This window comes from Aphelocoma coerulescens, chromosome 1A (genome assembly GCF_041296385.1).
Source record: "Aphelocoma coerulescens isolate FSJ_1873_10779 chromosome 1A, UR_Acoe_1.0, whole genome shotgun sequence".
NCBI lineage: Eukaryota > Metazoa > Chordata > Aves > Passeriformes > Corvidae > Aphelocoma > Aphelocoma coerulescens.
The window spans coordinates 21816644-21839180 of NC_091014.1; the positions used below are offsets into that span (position 1 = coordinate 21816644).

Below are 22537 nucleotides of genomic sequence, written 5' to 3' on the forward strand. Positions count from 1 at the left end.
AGAAATTCCCATGGGTAATTTGTGTTAGAAAATGTAGGTTCTATCTACATACTTTCCTTGAGATATAATTTGTTTTAAACTTGAGAAATTCAGCAAAATATTTGGTTACCTATTCATGCTAACACTAATACTGACAGTATTCTGAGAGAGAAATAAAGCACCTATGTTTGAACAACATTTAAAATGTTTCTGCCAACGTAGTCTTTAGAGCTTTGTGTTAGCATTTTTCCTTTATCTTCATGTTTTTTTTGTTCAGAAATAACAAAACTAAAACTTTTGACATGGTTTAATTATGATAAGTGCATCTCTTTTTACATTTAAGAAATTTTTCCTGTACTGTTTTTATTTGATGAAAAATCAGTAAAGCAACATTTCTTGTTCACAATTCAAGCTGACAAATTTTGAGGCTGAAATTCCCTATTTTTGCTTAGAATTTAAGGAATGTTAATTAATGGTAAAACTCATGATTTTAAATTTGAAACATAATTTCATGTGTTACCACATACTGATATATGCAAAAGAAAACCTTAAATGTGACACATATATATATTAACCTTCTGCATTAAATTTTTACTTTTACAAGTAAAGAAAAATAGATATAATTATAGGATTTAAAAAAATAGGATACTATAATAAGATAGAATCAACTGCCTAAGTTTGATATGTACTGAAACTAGAAATATAGAGGAATTGAAGAAATAGTGGGTCACTAATACTTCTAAATGATATATGGTACTAAATTTGCAGAAGTATAAAAGTTGAGCAAAACTGAGATGTAAATATCTGATTTCAGTGTCTTTTCTAAAATAAAAACAGAAGAAGCAAGAGGGGAATGAGTGATATTTAAATGACCATGTAAATATTTAGGAAATCTTCAGAATACACATAAATATTATATAGAAATCTTTGCAAAAAGTTGGCTGTGGTTTGCTCTCTGGCTTAAAAACTGGACAAAATCTAACAAAACCTATTGTGATGTCAGATTTATTAATTACTGTGGGTCCTTGCCTAGTAATGAAATAGTCTCTCTCCCTTTTATTTAAGCTTCCAAAGTGTCTTTCTCTTTTTCTGCAGGTATTTTCTGCTCTCAGGTTGTCAGACACATTGTAGGCAGAAAGTGAACCAGTATAGGTGAACAGATTTCTACTTTCATAGTTTCAAAGCTGCAATCTGTTTATAACAAGGAAATATAACTTCTGAAAATGTTATACCTGCTTTTGAGTTCTGTTCCTACTAAATATTATATTCCAACATGGGCAATTCCATTAATACTGACTAGTCATGTGCCTGAAAGAAATCTAGCTTATTCCACTGTATTCTTTTATACATCTTTTCTTTAAATTCATGGGTGGTTCTTAGTGTGCTTGGCTAAGGAGACAACATATGCTATGGTGTCTCCTTGTTATTTTAATGCAGACATTAGTGTTCAGCTTAACATGTACATCACAGCAAATCTTGGCACAGCAAGAGGATTTACACAACACTCCCTGTTAGATGTAGCAGACTTCTTTTATAAATGTATGAGAATTCTGAGTGTCTGTGTTCCCCAATTCTATACACTGCTTCAAGGAGCTATAATTAAGCAATATGAAGGCACTAATTAGAATAAGGGAAATTTTTCACCCTGATAACAACATTCAAACTGTTGTTAGGGACGCTCTCAAAGGACATAAATGAGGAAATAGGGAATCTTCTATCAGCAATGCAGCCTCAGTTTGCTTTCCTAAGAGAAAACACTCTAGTAAATGTCACATATAGGAATAGGAACAAAACACTACAATATAACTGTGACAGTGGTTTAATTCCACTTTAGTATGTATTACTGTGCAATGGTTAGAAATGTTTTGCTGAAAGAAGTGTCCAATTAACTGTGAAGGTCAGGAAAAATGCTATGATATTTCCAATGAAAAATGTTTGTGGGCAGGCCAAGAATTTTTTAGATGCTTCAATTAAAGGACCAAGCAAAAAGAAAAGTTAGTCCTTCATTTATATTGGTGTTAAAGTGAAAATTATTGAAACATATTCACTTAATGTGAAATGTTCTTTTTGCTATTTTGTATTTAAAAAGTTAAGTTTTTTTATATTTAAAATATGTGAAGTTTCAGCCCAGCTCTGAATAGGAAGTTTTTTAAATATCTGTTTTATTCTAGGGATTGAAAACCTCTTTTTTTCTCAGACTTTTTCTAATTGGTCTTGATGTCTTGTAGTTGTTTTTATTTTGTTTTTTAGGGTGTTGGTTGGGGTTTATTTGTGAGTTGGTGTAAAGAGGCATAACCCCAAAAAATTACATGAAGAGACAATTCACTAAACCACAAACCCACATCCATCAGTTGCTGGAGAACAGCAGACACTTAAACTGCTTCATTTCACTGTCTCTGCTTCTCAATTTTCTCAATTTTCTTTTTGGAATGGCTGAGAAAATTGATATAATCCTTGGCTTTCTCTCTGAATTGCTTCCTAAACTGACACCACACTATTACAGAGAAGCCGCAGGTTTTGTGATGCTCTCTGCAAACTAACTCATGCATCACTGTTACCATACAGCCATTAGAAAACTCAACTCCTCCACCATAAAAGTATATCATGCCCTTAAGTTTGAGTAACAGCAGATGAAGATCTGCATTATTTGTTCAGAGAGATCAAACTGTAATGTGTGAGGAAAACAGCTGAATAATCGGGAAGACTTCAACAGGAGCAACATATGCTCCTGGTGCTTCCTGCTGAGCCTGCTGCAATGGCTTAGTTACAGACGCCAGCTTTCTGTGGAAAAAACTCTTGCTGCAAAGGTGGGGAGTTCTAACCAATTCTGACAAATAGAAGATTATCATGCCTGAGCTGAAGAGTGGGAGACCACTTACACATTACTGTGTTTTAGTTGTGATCGGGATTGGCCCACAGAAACAATCAGCTGAACACAATATTTATCTTTGACCTTGCTTCCAAGTGCAGCTTAAATAAAACTGTTTTGAGAGCCAAGTAATAGGGATAAATAATTTAGCAGTGAGTAAAAAATGTGAATTGCAACTATGAACTAAAAACATATTAATAGAGATCCAAAATCCAGAGCTCTCAAAACAGAAGTTTGGAAAAATACCCCAACTGTTGCAGAGATGCTCCGTCTTTGAGCAGAAATTCTGCACAAGTGTATATAAAAAAGGCAGATAAAGAGAGGCAAATGGAATAAAAGCTCTTAATGAGAAACCATTCTAAGATCATTGTAATTTTTTCTCCCCTCTTCCACGTTAGTTGTCCTCCTATCATTATCCCAGAAAGATTTCTCCCCTTACTAAAAAAAAAAACCCCAAACCAATTATTAATTTATATTCATAAAAGATTTTTTTTTCCCAGCACAGATGAGAGGGGACAAGGTCTCAAAAGAGTGGATGGCATTGTGGAAATGAGGGAGGATACGGGCTCCAGGTAAAGGATCTTTCCTTGCTGGTGACAAATCTACAGTTAGGAGATTCTTGGCCCTCCTTGTCACTGCTAAGCCAACTGTTCTTACTGGCTGAAGGACAAGACATGCCAGTCTGATATTTTATTTTGTTCTGGGATTTTTTTTTAAACCTTTTCCTGATAAATACTGATTTTGACCAAGGTTACCAAACTTAAGGATGATATACATAAATCAAACAATAGCCAATATAGAAATAAGTGGTTCAAAATAGTATAAAGGTTAATCTATAGTTGGCAGTTGAGTTTGTAGACATAGAATATGTCAATTTTTACTATTAGTCCATTAATATTATTCCATTGCTAGATGTATCAATAATCATGCAGAAAAATCACATGTATAATATTTTTAGGTTAGTAAAACAAAAGATCTATCTATAACAGATGATGATGAAAAAGTAATTTCCATTCTAAGTGAAAGACTATGACACACTGCAATAAGAGAAAGTTTTAAAAAAGAACATTTCTATAATTTCTACCTGAGAGTTTTCAGAGAGGAAAGTTGGATGTCTTCTGTGTTTTTTAACTTTTATTTTTATAAGATTTTGAGAATTATTTCCTCAAAACCATGGAAGAAGGCTTACAGTGAGCCAATATTTGAACTGAGAATAAAAAGTGAACTGTCCACTTTTATTCTACTCAGTTCTAGACACTGAAAAAACAATGAGGGAGAACGATGAAGAAAAAATGGCCATTGACCAGAGGTTAGGAGATAATACCTTGAAGCATCCTGTTTCCTACATGGGACTCCAGACTTGTGTTCATAGTGTCAAGTTTGCAGTATTTCTCTAACCTTGGAACATGAAAATTTGATGATTATTTTGTAAATATTAGGATCCTATTCCCACCCACACACATTGCATCCCCACACCAGCTATCTCTACTCTCCTAAACTATGGAGCCCTTCTTTTGCCTCCCAAAGCTCTGTAGTGCCCCAAACCTTTCTCAAACCCTACACCATCATAACATTCTTTCAATTTGAAGCTCTAACCAGCTGCTGTATACAAGGTCCATGACTTCAGCCTTTTGTCTTCAAGTAATGTAAATTAAGATTTTAACTAGACATATAGTATGGAATCTAAAAAATATTGAAATAATCATAAGAGATAATGTAGGCTGCATTTTTTACATAAAGTGATTTCAATAATACTAAATTGAAACAGAAAGATTTGTGAGACAGAAGGAATGGGATTGCTCTGAAATGTTAGGAGAACTAGTGATTTCCAGAAACAGGGCAGTTAAATAAAAGATATTGTTTTCCCTCTATGTCACAAGTTACAAAACACGCATATCTATTTGCCTTATTTAGAATTTTTATATTCTTAAGAGAAGAATTGCTAGGAACTTTGCTCTGAAGTTTTCCTATTGTCATGGACTTATATGTTTGCAGAAGTTATTTCTACATGTGCTTTAAGATTATCATTAAGTTTTCTAAAACTTGGATGAATTACGCAACATTTATCACGCAGCAGATTATTGCTGGTGAGATCAGCAACTTAAGTTTGATTGTTTAAGATAGTTGCTTTTCTCTCACAGGTGTTATCATCACCTATGTATGAATTCATTACCTTTGCTATCTTACATTAATCTTCACTTACTTCCTGCCTGCTCTTAACTTTTTAATGAAGATACATCTTAGTTTATTGTTGTAAAGGCCTAATTTATCTGGATTATGTTCCCTGAAATTTCTTGATTCCCAATTCATACCCATGGAACTGACAATATTACCTGCTTCACCTTCTTCCCCCTCAGACTAGTAGCACCAGTCACATCCCTATCCACCCAATCTGTGTCTCACCTTCCTACTGTATGCTCCTTATCTTTCCCTGTCATAGCTGAGTTACACCACCCTGAGCAGGACACACAAGTTTTCCTGCAGCATAAGAAATACAGGATGAAAAGGGGAAATGATGAGCAGGTATGGAGGCAGTACCTCCAGCAACAGTCCAGCTTGTCACTCTTGCTCGGGAGGTGCATGAGTACCTGTAGCAACTCTTCCACATTTACAGGTTTTATAGGATCATTCCTGTGGCTTGCTTTACTGTTCCCAAAAGACATTTCAAATGGATTGGTCCAGGAATGGCTGACATTTCCTGGGCTAGTGTCATTGCTCTCCTAGATCTTCTCAAGCCCAGGATGATAGCATTGGTACTTATGTCTATGTACTTCATTGGTTGGGGAGAGCCTTGACATCCTGCTGATGTCAGGTTTGCACTTTTCAACAGCTGGATTGGGAGACCTGCTGTAAAACACCATGGCACATTTCCCCAGATTTCTGTTGTTTTGGAGATCAGAAAGAGATGGTCAGGAACTGGTGAGCCCAGTTCTCATCTCAGTTCTTGGCACACTGTCAGACCATGGATCTGACAAGTGCAGTTCAAGAATTGGGAATATCTTCTCACTCTTTTTGATAATGACAGAGCCTAAGCAATTTTTCCAGAAGAAAAACTGTAGAATAAGAAATTGAAGTGATCATTAAGAAAGCATTAAAACTTTTATTTTATGAGCTACAAATTTTTATGTTCTTTCAAGTCACCAATGTGTGTAAAAACATGCCTCATAGAGCTGACAGTGAAACTATAAATGAAAAAAATATTGTTTGCATACAAGTCTGAAGAAAAATTATAATCATGTCTTTCAATCAAGTAATATCTGTAGGAGCTGACCATATTTATGGCTTAGACAATATGCATCATTTTATTGCTATACATTAACATTTATTTAGAGCAGTGCAGTGCAATTTAAGTTGATGAGTTCTTGTCATCTTTATAAATTGTTAGTTTAGATGTTTGAGAATTCCAGAAAGAGAAAATGAAAACTCAAGAAGAGCACATAATCCAATTTGCTGTGTTTTTCAGTTGTGCAAAGCACGGAGACTCCTTTTGCCTATGCCTTTTGGATCTGACTGATTTAAATATGACAATTCTGTGATGTTCCTTACCTCTTTGTATGTATAGAAACACATTATTCAGTCCCTATAAATGAGTTTTTTCCTCTGTAATTTATATGAAAAATTAGTTTATAGTAACATATCTGTGAAGAGTAAAGGTAAAATCTTATGCCATGGAGGAAATTTATGCAAAAATGTTTTATATGCATTTAAACTACAATATAGCATAGGGAAGAATAAAACTTTTTTTTCCTTCTTTTAAAATCTGTATGACTTAGTACAATGTACTTGCTTAAGTGTTTGCAACCTTTAGTTTTTATGACAGAGTTTATTACAGAAAATGATTCCACTCTGTTTTCCACCAACCCTCCACCCCTCATCATGCATAAATATCCATTTATGTGATGGGAATTATATTTATATTGGAAATAAAAGTGGATCTTCTTTTAACTCTTCCTGTCCTGGCCATCCTGTTTAGAGAATGTGGAAGCTCTGGGAGTGCATACAGATTACTGACTGCTCTGTGTCTGCAGCAGTTCTGTAAACCCTTTCTTTCACTTGTTGTCCCACAGCCCTTAACAAGGCAGGAACAATTAAAGTGGAGAGCAGGAGTTCTACCCATCATTTGCTGTTGGAAGGTTGTTTCCAAATGAAATAAGCTAGTAAATTTGTAAACTAATTAAGCTTCATGTTTTCCATCCTTCATGTCTTCTTTTATGTCTGGGCAATGCACTGCAACTAATTGTGTAATTTTCAGCATGTTCAAGGAAAGGTTTTTCCTGTTTGTTTATTTGCAGTAGAGTTGCATTATTCACTAATTATTTGTCATTCATTAGAGAACATGTCTTAAAAAGTGTCTGTAAAGCTACTTGTACAAATCACAAAAATGATCTCTGCCTTCCTCTCCAAATGGTTTTTAGCTTTTCAAGAAGTAGTGATTTTATTTTTTTTAACTAATCCCTGAGGAGAAATAAAAGCACACCATGATTTTTCAAGGCTATCTATTGCTTCCAGTGCTCAGGGGTGTTTAAAGCACAAACCACTACTGCTTGTCAGATTACAAATTTGTTCATATGTTATCACTGTAATGCAAGATGGTGGTACTGAAGTGCAGCAGGCAAGCAGAAGAAAGGCTTCTGAGTATGCTCCCTGGCTTTTTTCCCATGTCGTATGGGCTTGCATACTTTATCTAAAGAAAGATCTTGTGTCCAGTATATTTTCAGGCATAAACCATGTACTTTTATAAACTTGGATTCAGCAAAATGGATATCTTGAACTGATAAAATCCTGTGTTTAGTTTATAAAAAAGAAACAATACAAATAAGCTTGAGGGTTAAATTTTTTTTTAAATTATGCATAAACTTTTGTCTCAATTCTAAATAACCTTAAATAATATTGACTGGATTATTTTCAAATTGAATGAGTTGATAACCTGGTAGATAACCTAGGTGTCTCTTCTTCTGTTCACTGAGGCAACAGGAACTTGATAATAGTTTCAGCAGGGCAAATTTCACATCAAGATTTGCAGATCACTTTTCCTTGGAAAATGAAAGTTTGAGGCTTTGAAATCAGCATCTGAATTTCTATATAGGACATGGGATTTCATGTTGATTCTTTACTTAAAATATAATTTTTCTGAGCTTTATTTTTAACAATTTCACTTAGTAATATCACCTATTAATCTAAAGTTTCCCTTGTACTTGGACATAGATGATAAATTTTGACAATTCCTGCAGAATAAAAGTTATATAATGTATTGATTTGCTCTGTGTTCCCTCTGAAGGATAAATGTCCCTGTAGGAAACAGCAAAGAGTACATGGTTCTCAATGTGAAGCATAATTCACTAGTAAATACAGGAAAATGTCTTAGAATAAGCCCTTTTCACTATGGAGACAGATGGTCACATCACTCGGCAAGCATTCAGCTTTTTTCCCTGAGATGTTTAAATAATGTTTATCAAACAATAGACGGGGGTGAAAATCAAGATAGCCTTAAATTTATCTAAAACAGAATGGCAGGCTGCTATAGAACTGTCCTATAAATAACAATAAACAACTGTTGAATGAAAATCAATAAGGTGGAAAGATAATTTTTCTACTGGACTGCAGAAATACATACATCTATATATCTTTTTCTTGTAGTGAAATGTTCTGTCCTCTTTCCTAGCCCAGAAATCAACATACTGTTTACATACCTGGCACAGTGTAGAATGATTAGAGGCAAAACCAGATGGCCATATTTTTCCTTGTCTTGTTTATTTAGGTGATGGATAGACAAATCCTGACTTTACCTGTCAATCCAGCTGTAGTTATTTATGTTCCACTGTGAATTTTTGCATGCAAGTGCTCATGCAGGTACACACTTGTGCACACACAAATAGAAGTAAACTCTTTCTCTTTCTTCCACAGGCTTAGAAAGAATTGCAAGAGATTCAGCCTATGAACAAGAAGGGAAAGTTCAGTTTGTCATTGATGCAGTGTATTCCATGGCCTATGCCCTGCACAACATGCATAAAGATCTCTGTCCTGGATATATTGGTCTGTGCCCAAGGATGAGCACAACTGATGGTAAAGAACTACTCAGCTATATCCGGGCAGTAAACTTTAATGGTAAGTTACATGTACTCTTTTTTTTGCCTCTCTCTTCTTTAAATGTTCCATAAGTGACAAGTTGGGTTTTATTCTTTATATAGGATACATTTAAGGCACAGTGGAAAACAGGATTAGAAGCAGTTCTCATTTAATCAGAACTGTGAGTTTTTCCACCTGCTCTGAAACCCCCAGTGTATTTTTCATCTTAACATTTTTCTTCTTAACATTAAGCTGCTCCCAAAAGAGGCAGATGTTAAAAATATGAATCTGTCGATCAAAATACTCCAGTGAAAAGCTACTATTATGGAAACAAATTGAGGACTCGTGCAGTCTTATTGACAGATTAAACTCATTTGACAGTGGTTGCTTGTGTGTTTGCAAGAGAATGAATTAAAAAAATACCCTTTTGAAAATCTCCTTCTTCTGAAATTGATTAATAATTCCCTTACATAAGCAAATAGTGAAATTACTTTCAATTTACATATTTAAATTTAAATTAAAATACTCACTAGCAGTTCCAGCTTCTTTTCCATATAATTGTTTTTGGCTCAGTAATTTAGTGAGCTTTAACACAACTACAATAAATATTTTTAAACAACACTACATAAGATTATATGCAGCTGGGATCTGCCTTCTGGGGAAATGCAGTTATAGGTGCTTATGCTGTTAATAGTAGAGGCCAATAAGGAACAGGATTAATTTATTAATGTAGATATGAAATGTGTAGAACATACTAGATGGAGAAATAGAGTTGCCAAAAACCTAAATTATTTCATTAGAAGTCATAATTATTATAGACAATATTTGCCATTATTTTACAAAGAAATTGAGTGATGTGCTTTGCTCTGTTTTGGTTGGGGTTCTTTTCCTTACTTGGTGGTAATTCATGTACTGCACATGCCTTCTAACCATGTGGAGAGAAGCGCTCTCTATCACAGTTTATTCCAATGACCTCAGCTGCAAGCACTTCTGAAAAAACACAAGGTCATTTTGAATTTAACTTCTGACTGGAAGATTTTTTTGCTTTAGGTAATACACCAGAACATTTGGTTCATACAAATGCTGGTTACAGATCGCAGTTTTTTCTTCCTATGCAATTTTTATGAAAAGGGAAACCCTGTCTCCAGGATTATAATGTTATAAGGAGTCTAAATGACTCGTTAGTGATTTTAAAGAACACCTGGAACATAGTATGTTGCTGGCAAATGGGAAATATTGTGATGATTACAAAGGTAGGCAGCATATTGTAAGGTTTGCAGTGATAATTACCTACATTTCCAGTAGATGTTTTTCTGGGTCTGTGTTGTTAAAGCACAAAGTGATCTATTTTCATTTGGTGAGCATGAAAGTTTAGCATAATAAGATTTACATTTTATATGAAAGCTTCCTCTCCCCAGAGAATTTTATTTCATCAATACCTGTCATGATTTCTGTTGCTGGCTCTAAGTATGGCAATAAAGGGAGATTAAAGCATTCTGGACACAAACAAAAATATATTTGATTTTGAAATAGTGATTTACTGAAAGAGAGGGAAAAAAAGAAGAAAGAAAAAGAAACATTTATTTGAGACTAACTTCCTGTCCCATAGGATATGTTAAATGTTCCCTGTACTAGGCTAGTCCACATTATATACTGGTGTACCAATTTTTTGGGTGTGTTGTATGCCCAACCAATTATTTTATTTTCTTAGTCATGCATTTGGAGGCATAAGCAGAGGATGGTCTTAAACACTTTATCTTTTCCTATTAATCCAAAGTTCCTGTTCTTCAGGACAGCACTACTGCTGTGTCTGACAGAGGTGAATATTTATACAGGTTACAAGACCTCCTGTGCTGGGAATAAACAGTAATGCTGTGAGTCAGTTTTGATGTGCATCCTAGCCTCAATCATTAACAATGTCTTACATTAAAAATTAATTGATACATGAAAGGAAAACCCTGGGTTTCTTAGCCATTCAAGATACCATTTTTCTACCCTAGTGATCACAGGACCACAGCCCAGCTGAAGCTGGCAAGGACCTCCACCTACTCCAACCCTCTGCCTAGTTCTGGATCAGCATAATCAGATTATTTAGGACCATTCCCAACCAGGTTTTAAATATTTACAGGGGTGGAAAATCCTCCAAAATTCTGTCTGAGTAGTCAATTACAATATACAATCATATTCACAGTAAAAAAAAAAAAAAATCAAGAAGTAACTGGCATTTTTGAGACAGGCAGTTTTTCCTTTTCTTCAGTATTGATTTCCGCACATGATCCTACCCTTATGCATATTAAACCAGCTTCTCACCTCACTTAATTCAGTATATCCCTCTTCACTCAGGTAGTAATGAGTAGGTTCAAGTCCAGTTAATATGCTTACACATTCAACTTAGTGGGTTTCACCTCACAAAATGTGATCTGTATTCTGAAGAACTTCTGTCTGTTTTATGGATGGTATTTGCAACGGTAAGAAAACACACATATTTCTGTTTATTGGAGTAACTGATTTGCTTTGGATTGCAAGAAATCACTTTGAACTGTATTTATTTTTGCTTACTTTTTTTTTAATTTAAAAATCATGAAGATTTGCTTCCCTGAAGGATTCATCTGTGTAATATTCCATGACACCTTCATGACTGAAGGGTGATCATAACCACCAGCTCACATTGAACTGATGTGATTAATAAGACATTTGCTTCTGCTTAGATATTCTTTCAGTTGTATGATAAATGCAGAAAATATCATAGTTCATCATGATTTTAAATGGGATACAACTTGATTGGTAATAGAAACAAAGAAATGTATTTGTACACAAAATATGAGTTACTGCTGACTGTAGACTCCTGTTTTACTATTGCCAGTGTTTTTCATAGGACAGCTAGGAAAGAATGGTCTCTAAAATTAATTCCTTTTCATTCATAATGGGCATTTAAAAAATTAACTTAATTTAATAGGAAAAGAAACTTCTAACATGTACTTGTTACAACTTATTGCTGTGCACCTCTAAAGAACTTTTAAACGAAAATATAAAAGCAGTGTTCTGATATATGGCACACTTAGTACTTTGAGTTCTTCATGGTTACTTTTAGCAGACCATAACCAGACCATTCTGTTTCTTTGATCAATGAATACTTAGACATTTTGAAAGTTTCATGGTCCTATTTTTCTTTTTCCCAGAAAAAAAGTGAATATTATTATTTAAGGGGTTCTTATTTTAATAAGGTGCCACATTTGAAAGATTTTTCCTATCACTCTTTGTATCCAAATGAGATATTTTCTGTTCCGTATTTAAAGTTCTGTAAAGAGAAGAGTTTTTCTGCTAATTAGGTTCATAAATGGTGATATGCACAATAACATAATTGTGGTGTGATTCAATATATTCTCCTATCACATTGCTCTGGTGTTCTCCTTCTGTTTAACTTCATTTAACTTCCATCTACAAAACAAGCAGGTGTTCTATAAGGGTTTTTACCCTGGCATGTGTTGAGTGCTTCATGAGAAGTGTTCTGTTGAATTCAACATAAGTGCTCATCATTTAACAGGAACAAGATTTCAACATGCAATTCCAGTGAATGGAAGTGTTTCAAAGGTAGTTTTGTTTTGATTTTAAGAAAAAGATTTATCTTTATACTTCCTTGCTGGCAAAGAACTACAGCATGGATACAGTGCTATTTCTTGGGTGAGAATAAAACTCTTCCTGCCACCTCCCCTCTGTGTGTGTGTCCCTCTCCTCCCAAACTCTCTCTTTATAGGCAGTGTAGCGCAGCTGTTTTTGGCCTACCTTTAATCGTACGTTTGTATTTACATTTACATTTATACATTTTAGTACTTTTAGGCACAAATGTAACACTGTAACAAAATGTATTTACAGATGTTGCAATCTGAGTTTTACACTTGTAAAGGTAAAGGCAGCATTTGACCTCTACTCACATACTTGGAAACAGATGTCTTATTTGCTTTGGTGGGTTATTTATCCTGAGGAGTAATGGGGATACTTGGTAATTTGACTTTTTTATGCAAGCAAGCATAATTGAGAAGGGAGCAGAGAATAGGGGGAAGCACTGACTCCGCTCTGCCATCAGTGCTTAGGTAAAAGTTGTCTGCTTCTTCAGGAGGGCACTGCAACATCACTTCCCTCTCCTGGTGAAGAAAAGACTTGAAATATATTCTAAGTGTACAACCTTGTCTTTGGTCTTGCTGGACAAAGTACACAACTACGTTGCTTTCTCAGATTTTGTGACAAATCTACAATAACACTGGAACAGGCTGCTTAAAAAAAGTTGTGGAATCTCCATCCTTGGAGACACTTAAAACCTGGCTGGACACAGGCAGCCTGCTCTAGCTGAGCCTACTCTAAGAAGAGGAGTTGAACTAGTTTATTTCCAGGGTTCCCTGCCCACCTCAGTCTTGTTGTGATTCTATAACATTATCTGGACTTGAAGGAAAGAAAAAATATTATCACTTAACCCTGACTTACAGTGTTTTACTCTATCCTTCTGGAACTAATTTCATAGTCTGAGTGGATGAGTAAGCCTTGCTGTTATTTGTTTTTAGATATGTTAATTTAATGCCTTTGAGAAAAGATTAATTTTGGCTGAACACACAGAGACACACGGAAGCATTAACCCCGTTTAAAAAGGGAACATCAAAAAAATCCATCCTGAAAGGGCAGAATAATACCAGAGAATGAGAATAAAAGAACAGAAGCTAGCAGGCTAACTCCAGGTGTCGACTAAAATAACAATTAATGATCCCTCTACGTTGTAATTTTTTTTTTTTTTTTTTAACTGAGAAAACAATATCTATACAGGACATTTAAAAAAACCCAGAAGAATGAGATTTCTCATAAAGAATTTTGAACCCTCTAGAGAATCATTATTGTGGAATCAGCCATTTACAAAATTAATCTTCTTCTGCTATCTTTTGAAGTTGCTAAGACATCAATCTATGCAAAACTCTCCTGACTTAATATTCAGCTCAGACTCTTTAAAATGTTTTCTTCAAGAAAGCTGACACCTCTCTATTCTTTCACTGAGTACAAAATTTGCATTCTCAAATAATTATTTATCATTAAAACAGAAGCTTTAAAATGGTGTACTTTCAGGCTGATAAGTTTTGACATTTTTTGAGGCATTAAGCACAATAGAACTAAATGTGCCACTTAAAATGTACGGGTGCTATGCTCCTCACTCAGGTTTTTTAAATTCCTACTCTCAAGTCTACAAGTACCCATAGAGAAAATAACCTTTTAAAAATAGTTTATATTAGGCACATCTTGCATTTTTTGTGAGTTATGACTTCTTACAGGCAGCTCATAATATAGAAGTTTTTACTGTCAGAAACACTTGGGATCATAGGATGCCACTGGTACCACACTCTGATAGGGTCAAAAAAATGTCTAAGTATAATGTGAGATAATAGCAGATGAGTAGATCAGATATGGCCAAATAAGATTGACAATGAATTGGAAAGGGCTGAACTCTGCTGACCTTGCTAGGACTCACTGTGGTAGCAAATCTATTTTCCCTAATCAGTACCATGCTGAAAAAATAGATACGGCTTTCAACTGCAGAAGTGGGAGATGCAGGGGGAATGTCTGCTGGGGTTTTATTAAGATCTGTGATGTTTTTTCTGTCATAATTAAATCACATGTCATAATTCTATGTAATTTTTTAGAAATCTTGGTGGTGCAGAAAAATGTTTGAAAACATGGCTAAAGCTTAAACTAACATGGACCTGAATTCATAAAATCCAATTCAAAACTCTTTTCATGTACTTTTGTCATAGTTTCACAGGTGTCTGACTTGGTTTGCAAATGCATTGGGGACTATGGCACACGATGTGTAACAAATGATGTCTAGCTTTCCAAGCCTTTATGCTAAATAAATAAAAGAGTTGTTACCAGTGTTAATTTATTATTGGGAATTAGCAGGGAATGATTTCAAATAAATTCTGCTTTGGCATGCTAATTATTTTAATGGAATTAATCCAGGTGGCTGTACAAGTTTGTAAGATTGCAGAGTAATCTGAATCACTCTTAATGGATTTAAGTAATGTATGGCCATAATGTAAGCAGGCGCAGCAAGCAGAGCTTGGAGCTTCTGTGATTCTGAGCTACCTCACGAATCCATGTGATTAAAATCAGTGATTATGAAAATGCTTGGTGTGAAATTAGAAGGTAGAACCTAAAAGCAAGTGCAATTTATAGCTGTGCTTTTGCTTATGTACAGATCTTAAGTACTGATTAATTGAGCAATATATATGCTCCACATACAAAATTCATGATGCAGAACTTGACTGAGGTCAATTCTGTTTTGAGAAACAAGGTCTAATTCATATGGTATTTTAATAATTAATATGTAGGGATGGTGATAAAGGATTTACTCTCATTACTCAATGAAAATTGATTTGCATCTCCTGATAGGTAAGGATATTCAGATATATCCTTTCTAATATGATCAAGTGAAAAATTCAAGCTGTAACAAGGAGCAGAACAAATTAACCCTTGTCATTCCAAGCAGAAAAGTATACGAGTGCAAAGAAACTGTGGTTTTTTACCTTTTAGTCTGTGTAAAAAAGTCACAGTTTCAGTTCTGCAGCATTTTTAAGCCCTTCAGATATCCTTACCTTTATTAACAGGAAGAAGCCCTGTTTTGAGGAAAAGAATACCTTGGAAAGCTTCCTAACTTGAATGTTTAGATTTAAAATCTCCTCTTAAATCTATCAAATTAAGTGAGAATGTTTGTACAAATTTTTAATTTTCCCATTTGTTGATTTATGACGTGTTTGATAATACAATTGTTCTGAAAGCCATCAGGACAGATGTGAGGGGAAATGGATTAGTTTTAATACCTCTGTAACTAAATAATATGAGCCTTTTTTATTTTCCTACATAATTGACTTAAAAATTAAATAAGACACAGTAGAGAGACTATCAAAGAAAAAAGGGAAAAAGATTGTGTTAATGGCATTTGATAGTATAAATAAGCTGCATTTATAATTCATTCATGTAAAAAGTGATCTATCTAATAATTGCCTGTAGGTGACAAACTCAAAAACTAGAGTAATTCTTTAGGAAGGTCACTGTCAGTGAAATTATCTTGAAAAATCTTACATTCTAATATAAAGAGGAAAATAATATTTTCTTTATATTAAAGGGAATGGCAGTGGAATCAGGTAGACTAAATATTGTAGCATAGGAATTACAGGAGGAGAGAATAATTTTATAATTAATAGACACTGCTGAAATCATCAGATGGCGCTGTTTAGTTTTTCTGCTCTAGACAGGTGCACTCAGCAGTAATCAACCAAATTCAGGTGTATAATCAAAGCAATACTGGATTCAAGAGCAAGTTGGATGTGTTAGACCTTGTTACCAAATGTGACCATAAGCAAAAACAGGGAGCATCCGAGGAATCTAAGCAAGGTATTCAAGAGGAAAATGACAGGGTTCAGTTCATCCCTTACAGGCTGATTGGTTCCCCTGTTTCAGTAGCTGGTGAAGTCCACTGTAAGAGTCTCATTCTTTAAATAACTGGGAAAGGCTGGTACCTCTCGAGGCTCCCAGAGAGATCCTGTTTATCTGCATTTAGGCACCATAACAACTCATCTACTTCTCTATGTTTTCTGCAGTCAGCTGAGTCAGAGGATTTCTCAATGGCTGGTTAAAGCATTTCTAATAGTATGAAATATTAAATATGTGGAAGATAGTGTATCTTAGAAGTTTCTCTAACCCAGCAAAGGAAGTATTTCCTTATTATTTCTGACGATTAAGGTATCCAATAATTTTTGGCCACATAGCACATTATGTTTTATGCTGAAAAGATTGGACCCAAAATGTTATGTCTATTGCTGCAGTACTTTTTTGTATTTGCAATTCTAGGTATACAATAACTACATATCTCCTTGTAACATTTTCCCACATGTTTTAACTTAAAGCACATAAGGATTCAGGGTTTCTCAAGACATTTGTAAGTAGAATTTAACACTAGAACAAATAATAAAGAAATAGAAACTTTGATCTATTCAGATTCATTATTCAAGGAAAAATGTTCTTAAAAGATGATTGCAATAATTTTATCTTTAATCTGTGATCTTTTCCTAAAAGAGCAATAAAATTCAAATATCACAGCAGACAGAAATTGATTCTGGTTACTTCTTTACTTTTTAGAAGTTTCCAATGCTTGGAAGCATTAAAATCCAATAAGCCAATCTGAATGCTGTGAGATTATGAGTATTTAACTTAATTGAATTGACTCACTTTTTTTATTTCACACTCTGAAATGGAGCAACATCAGTGGTTTGCACAAATATTTCTTGAAAAGTAGACATTAAATTTTACCTGTTCATTGTTTAGTTGAAAAAAGGAAAAATCCATATTCTAACCAAAAAAATATCAAAAATATTATGTTTATCAACACTAGGTTTATAAAGTTTCAACTGTACTATATTCAATAGAAAATTTAGTGTTTATTTTATTGGGTCTGGATTACCAGTGTTCATCAACCTGAACACAAGCTATTAAAAAGTAGTCACTCTAACAGCTTTAAAGGATTCCTAAAATGATAAGAAAAACCAAAATCCCATTTAACTGGTGAGCAAACAGATAGAAAAAAGTTTGCATATAAAATTACTTATTTTTGTTATGGGCATCATCTAGTCACTTAAATGTGGCTTTGAGTTTGGGTATTGCACTTGCTGCATACTGCAAGGTAGTTCCTAGGAGCTTGGAGAGCATCCTAATAACAAACATAATGGTTACCTGAGCTGTCTGAGGGATAGAAAACATCCTGAGATTATAGATGTGCTCTCTGCCACATATGTTTACTTGCAGGAGTAGAAGAGCGGCGCAGTACGAGATAGTCCTTGACATTCACTAAATTAATATTTCCCTGGGAGCAGTATGTTTTTCAGTGGAAAGACAAGGGAGTTTGTGTTTGCTTGTGGCAGGCAGAGGATGGAGTTTGTACAGACTTGGTGCAAAGGAAGTAGCTATATATCACCCATGCACTGCACCCTGCTGCCTGCTCAGAATTTCTTTTTTTCAAGGTTTGCCATATGTATACTCATCAAATTCTTTAAGATGAGAAGAAATGCAAAATTCTGTATCTTATGGGGACCTAAGTAATAGATTTCTTTCTTTTGTCTGTAAGGCAAGTCAAACAGGTACAATCACAGAAGACACATTACTGCTCACTCTGAGCTCCAGCTGGATCAATGTTTGGATTTCCTGTGTGATTCTTCAGCTACCCGAGGACTACCCTGGCCTCACTCCAATATAGCTTGATCTTGAGTTGAGAGACAAAAATGTATTGGCAGTGTTCCTGTGTCACACATAATCACATTTTATAAATATATCCCTAGGTAGCATCAAGTCACAACTCATAATATGGCCAGTTATGGTAGCTGTGTCCCACTTTTTAGAGATGATTATTATGCATTTTAAAGGAAAGCAAAAATGATATATGGAACCTCAAGTCATCATCTGCATGCAAGATATGTGGCTACAGGGCAGTTAGACTCCTCAAAACATGCCAGACTCTGCAAACTTGAAAGGCTTATTTAGTGCATTCTCTGGTGTGGTACTTCCAAGTCCTACCCAGAGATCTGAAGAGAAAGCCTCAGGATATTAGAGTCCACTGCTTATCATGTTAGAGAAAAACAACTAAAGGTGCTTGAAAATAATCCTTATATTGACATACAGCCACTGTGGGAAGGTTTCTGCCAAGCCAGTTGGCTTTTAAAGGCTCCAGCTTTTGATAGTTACAAATTGTTGTATTGATCCTCCCTTATGCATGGACTAATTGCAGCTCAAACACTGGTAATTTTTTCTGCTTGTCACTTTCACCATTTCTTACCAACAAGGGATATTGCTTATGCACAATGTGCTTTCTTACCTGGGCATAAACTGCACGTGATTTTGTTCTTATTGTAATAAGTGAGTTCCTCTAAACCTTGTACAGTGAAACAGAAAATTCTGAGGAATGTGTAAAATAAAGAAAGCAATGTTTGAGCAGACGTTCGAAGTTGTTAATCAAAGTTGTTAATTCTAGTTCTTAGTGCACACATCAATTTGCACAGCAAATGAAGGGATAAGGTGTGGTTTAGATACAGTGTTTTGTGAATTATTGCATGGTACGCAGACACAACTGGCTGCTGTGTTTGGACCCTTCTGCCAAGGTATTGCCATGTCAGCAGAGCTGAGATGCCTCCCTCAGCATCCAGGATCCCTATGATTTTGGAGCTGCATTTCTCTTGATTTTTGTCCGGAGGGCACAACTCAGATCGGAGAAATAGGCAAAAATAAGTGTGCCTCTCCCTTGGATCTGAGCTGCAATATGGGTAAAGTAGAAGATGTGTGCCTCACTGGTTGGGCTAAGGAGCCTCTGGAAAGGGGATTGTAAATGCTGGTAATTCAGTAACTTAGAAATGCAAATTGCTGCCACGTGGACAGTTTTTAGATAATTAAATTGAACTCAGATCTTGGTCACTAAAACAGTCATCTGAAGACCGGCCCTTCCTGTTGTTCCTTGTCTTATAAAAATGTTGTCCTGTTTTTTATGGGTGATTTTCAGATTGTGGAGTCCTTGGAGTCTGTGATAACACAGACCTCGTGTCGATGTACAGTGCCTAAATGGGAGGTGATCAAAAACAGGAATAATTCTCATGGCGTTCATTGTCTTCAGAGATTACATATAGATCTTTTATTAAGGCTCATATATGAAAAATTAATATAGATCTATCTACCTTTATTTTCTTGATTTTTTTATGGCCTTCTGCCACTTCTAAAGTTGTAAAGATGGCTATAAATTTTCTTAGCTTTTCTTCCTTGCTACGGATACAATTGCTTCTTTGTCCTCCCTCAGAGATCTCTCTGTCAGAATCAATAACAACCAGATCAATGAAAAAATATTTCTGAAAATTTAAATCTTTTATCTTCATGGTCCTGACTGGTAATGGTTTCTAATGGAGTATTAAATAGGAATGAGCACAGATCTTGGTATGAATTGCTGGACAGATATGTAGCAAGAAGGGCTCTCAGTAGGGAAATGTTGGAGGATGATGAAACCTGACAATAATAGAAGACTGTGGAAAAAGCACTGAGGGTGAGAACAAGTGAACATGACTCCTATAGAACAGGGTCACAAGCCTGTGCCTGAACCATATGATTTGTTGCTAGGAAATGGAAAGTAATAAGGTTAGGCACAGAAAAACAGAAGGGCTTATAACTTCAGCAGATTGACACACTACAAATATTGAACAGTACATAGATTAGAGAAAAAGACTACTTACATGGTATTGCTTTTTTCATTTTTCCCCACGAGAAATAACAGAAATAGTACAGACACATGATGATGTAGGTGATAAAAGGGGCAGTTTTTCCTAGCATTGTGAAAGGTAGTAGCAAAACTACTATGATGTATTGGGTTTGCCTTATTTTGTGTGTTATGCAACTAGATAAAGTGGAAGAGGGCACAAGTGTAGAAATGGATAATACAGGAACATGGGGACTTTAGCTATCAAATAGCCGAAGAGTGTAGGAATAGAATTCAATTTGTTTCACATTAGATGTGATGAGTGCAGCTGTCTACACACAAACTAGTTGATTACAGAGCTTTTATAGTGAATGGAGAGAAAGTCATTTAGTGGGGCATGGTTTGCCTCATCATTTAATCCTCTAAAATATGCCAGATGAATTGTTCTGTATAGATGCCTCCAATGACAACAGAGCAAATCTATAAAACTCTATGAGCTTTAGTTATCTGTTTCCAAAAACATGTCAGAGGACTCCAATATTATCCCATTTTTTTTGGAGAAAAAATGAGCTGGAGGATGGAAGCTAGGAATAAAGTGATGAGTTATTATTGTACATCACTGGAAAGATGTCTACCTCATAAAAAAAATAAATGGCAGGAACTTAGAATATGTGCAAAAGTTATATAATAACACTACTTTGCAAAGAGATATTAATCTAATTATCAGTAACAAATGCAGTAATAATAACCATAAATTATTTAATAATAAAATTAGACTATTATTTTGTGTCTGCTTTAAAAGCAAAGTAGAAGCAATCTACATGGAATTCTTCCTTGCATGCACAGAGATTGTATGAACTAATTAAGACATAACCAAATGCTAAAATCTCCTTACAGACAAAACTGTTAATCTTAAAGAAGATTGTTTAAATGCATCTTGTGAAACAAGATTTTAAATTATACCAGTATGAAAACACCTTTAAAACTGAAAATAATCTGCAGTTTGCAAAGCTTGCAAAGGGAAAGGAAGATGAAGCAATTTAGGAAAAATAAAAATAAAATTGGTCATAAAAAGCCTATCAAAATTGGTAGGAAGAATTGGTGGATAAAAAGATGTAAATGCAGACATTTGAGTGTCTGTAATACATTTAAAGAAGTAATTCTGACAATAAGTGATGGAGGTTGACAAGGCTGGGGAACTGAACATTAAACAAAAAAAAGTGTTCATGGGAGCAAGCAACAGTACTTACAAAGTTATTTATTATTTGGAACTTAAGCAAACTGGAGAAGTTCCTGGGAAAAAAGACTGAGTGTGGTAGAAGAGCCTTCTATTTAATTCTGGGGACTCTGGGAAGTCCAACAAGATAATGTTATTTTTCAACTGTCATTTGTCAACACTCTGCTAAGAAAGGAAATTTGATAATCATGGCTAGAGAAATAAGATGAGGAAAATAATTATATAATTCATTGCTCTGCAGCATTCACCCTTTCCATCTTTACAGCATCTGTCCATACAGTGCAAAATGACCAAGCATTCCCAAGAAAGAATGCAGCATATTCTAAGAAATATATAAAAAATCATTTAAAACATGAGTGAAAAAGAAATAAGAATGAAGATGTATACAGAAAGCTGGATGCTAGATGTAGAAGAGATTAATCAAAAAGTTTAATGACACATTGTCTTTTTGGCTTTATATGATGGCCTGTTTAGGGATCTGAGGAGAGCTACATAAAATCATTGCAAGATTTACTGCTCTGGCATTGTAATAAGGAAGGTCTACAGAATAAGACTGGGGAAAAGTTTGGATAATACAGTGTATCCCAATGTGATTATATTAGAGATAAAAATAATTCTATGACTTTACAGAGGTAGGTAATAAATCCTTAATGTGCCTGAAGAAAGGGACTGAAGAGAAAGGCAGGAATCTAGTGTGAGACGTATATGAACTCTTACACATTTCCTCTTCTTTTGTATCTAGAAGCACGGGCACTCTGCACTCTTAGCAAAGTTCCCATTATTAGCCCGTATATGCCTCAGGATATACATAAAATCTTATTTTTATTGCCTCAGTCCCTAAGGTTATCCAAATTCTGCCATGTGGTGTTTGCTCTCATTCCATGTTACCAATGTATTCCATCCATATTCATGCTGCCGTTACATTTCTTTAGGACATCTATGTCCCCAAAGGGCATTTTTTTGCCCCTTGAGGGCATAGTCACTGGTGAAAACACTAAAATTTTCCAAAATAGACTTTGAAGAACTGCATGGGGAACCCACCAATACCAGGACACTTTCAGCACAACCCATTTGATCTCCTTTTTGATCTGCTTTACAGTCCAGCTTCTGATCCCCACCTTTTCAATTT

At 35.0% G+C, this 22537-nt stretch overlaps 1 protein-coding gene across 1 annotated transcript in view; it reads left to right on the forward strand.

The window, feature by feature from the left end:
- The window catches only part of GRM8 (glutamate metabotropic receptor 8), a 313145-nt gene that overhangs the window by 182510 nt on the left and 108098 nt on the right, over positions 1-22537 (forward strand). Inside the window, exon 6 of the mRNA XM_068996167.1 lies at positions 8753-8953. Within this exon, the coding sequence (XP_068852268.1) occupies positions 8753-8953 (201 nt within the window). The remainder of the gene's footprint in view (positions 1-8752; positions 8954-22537) is intronic.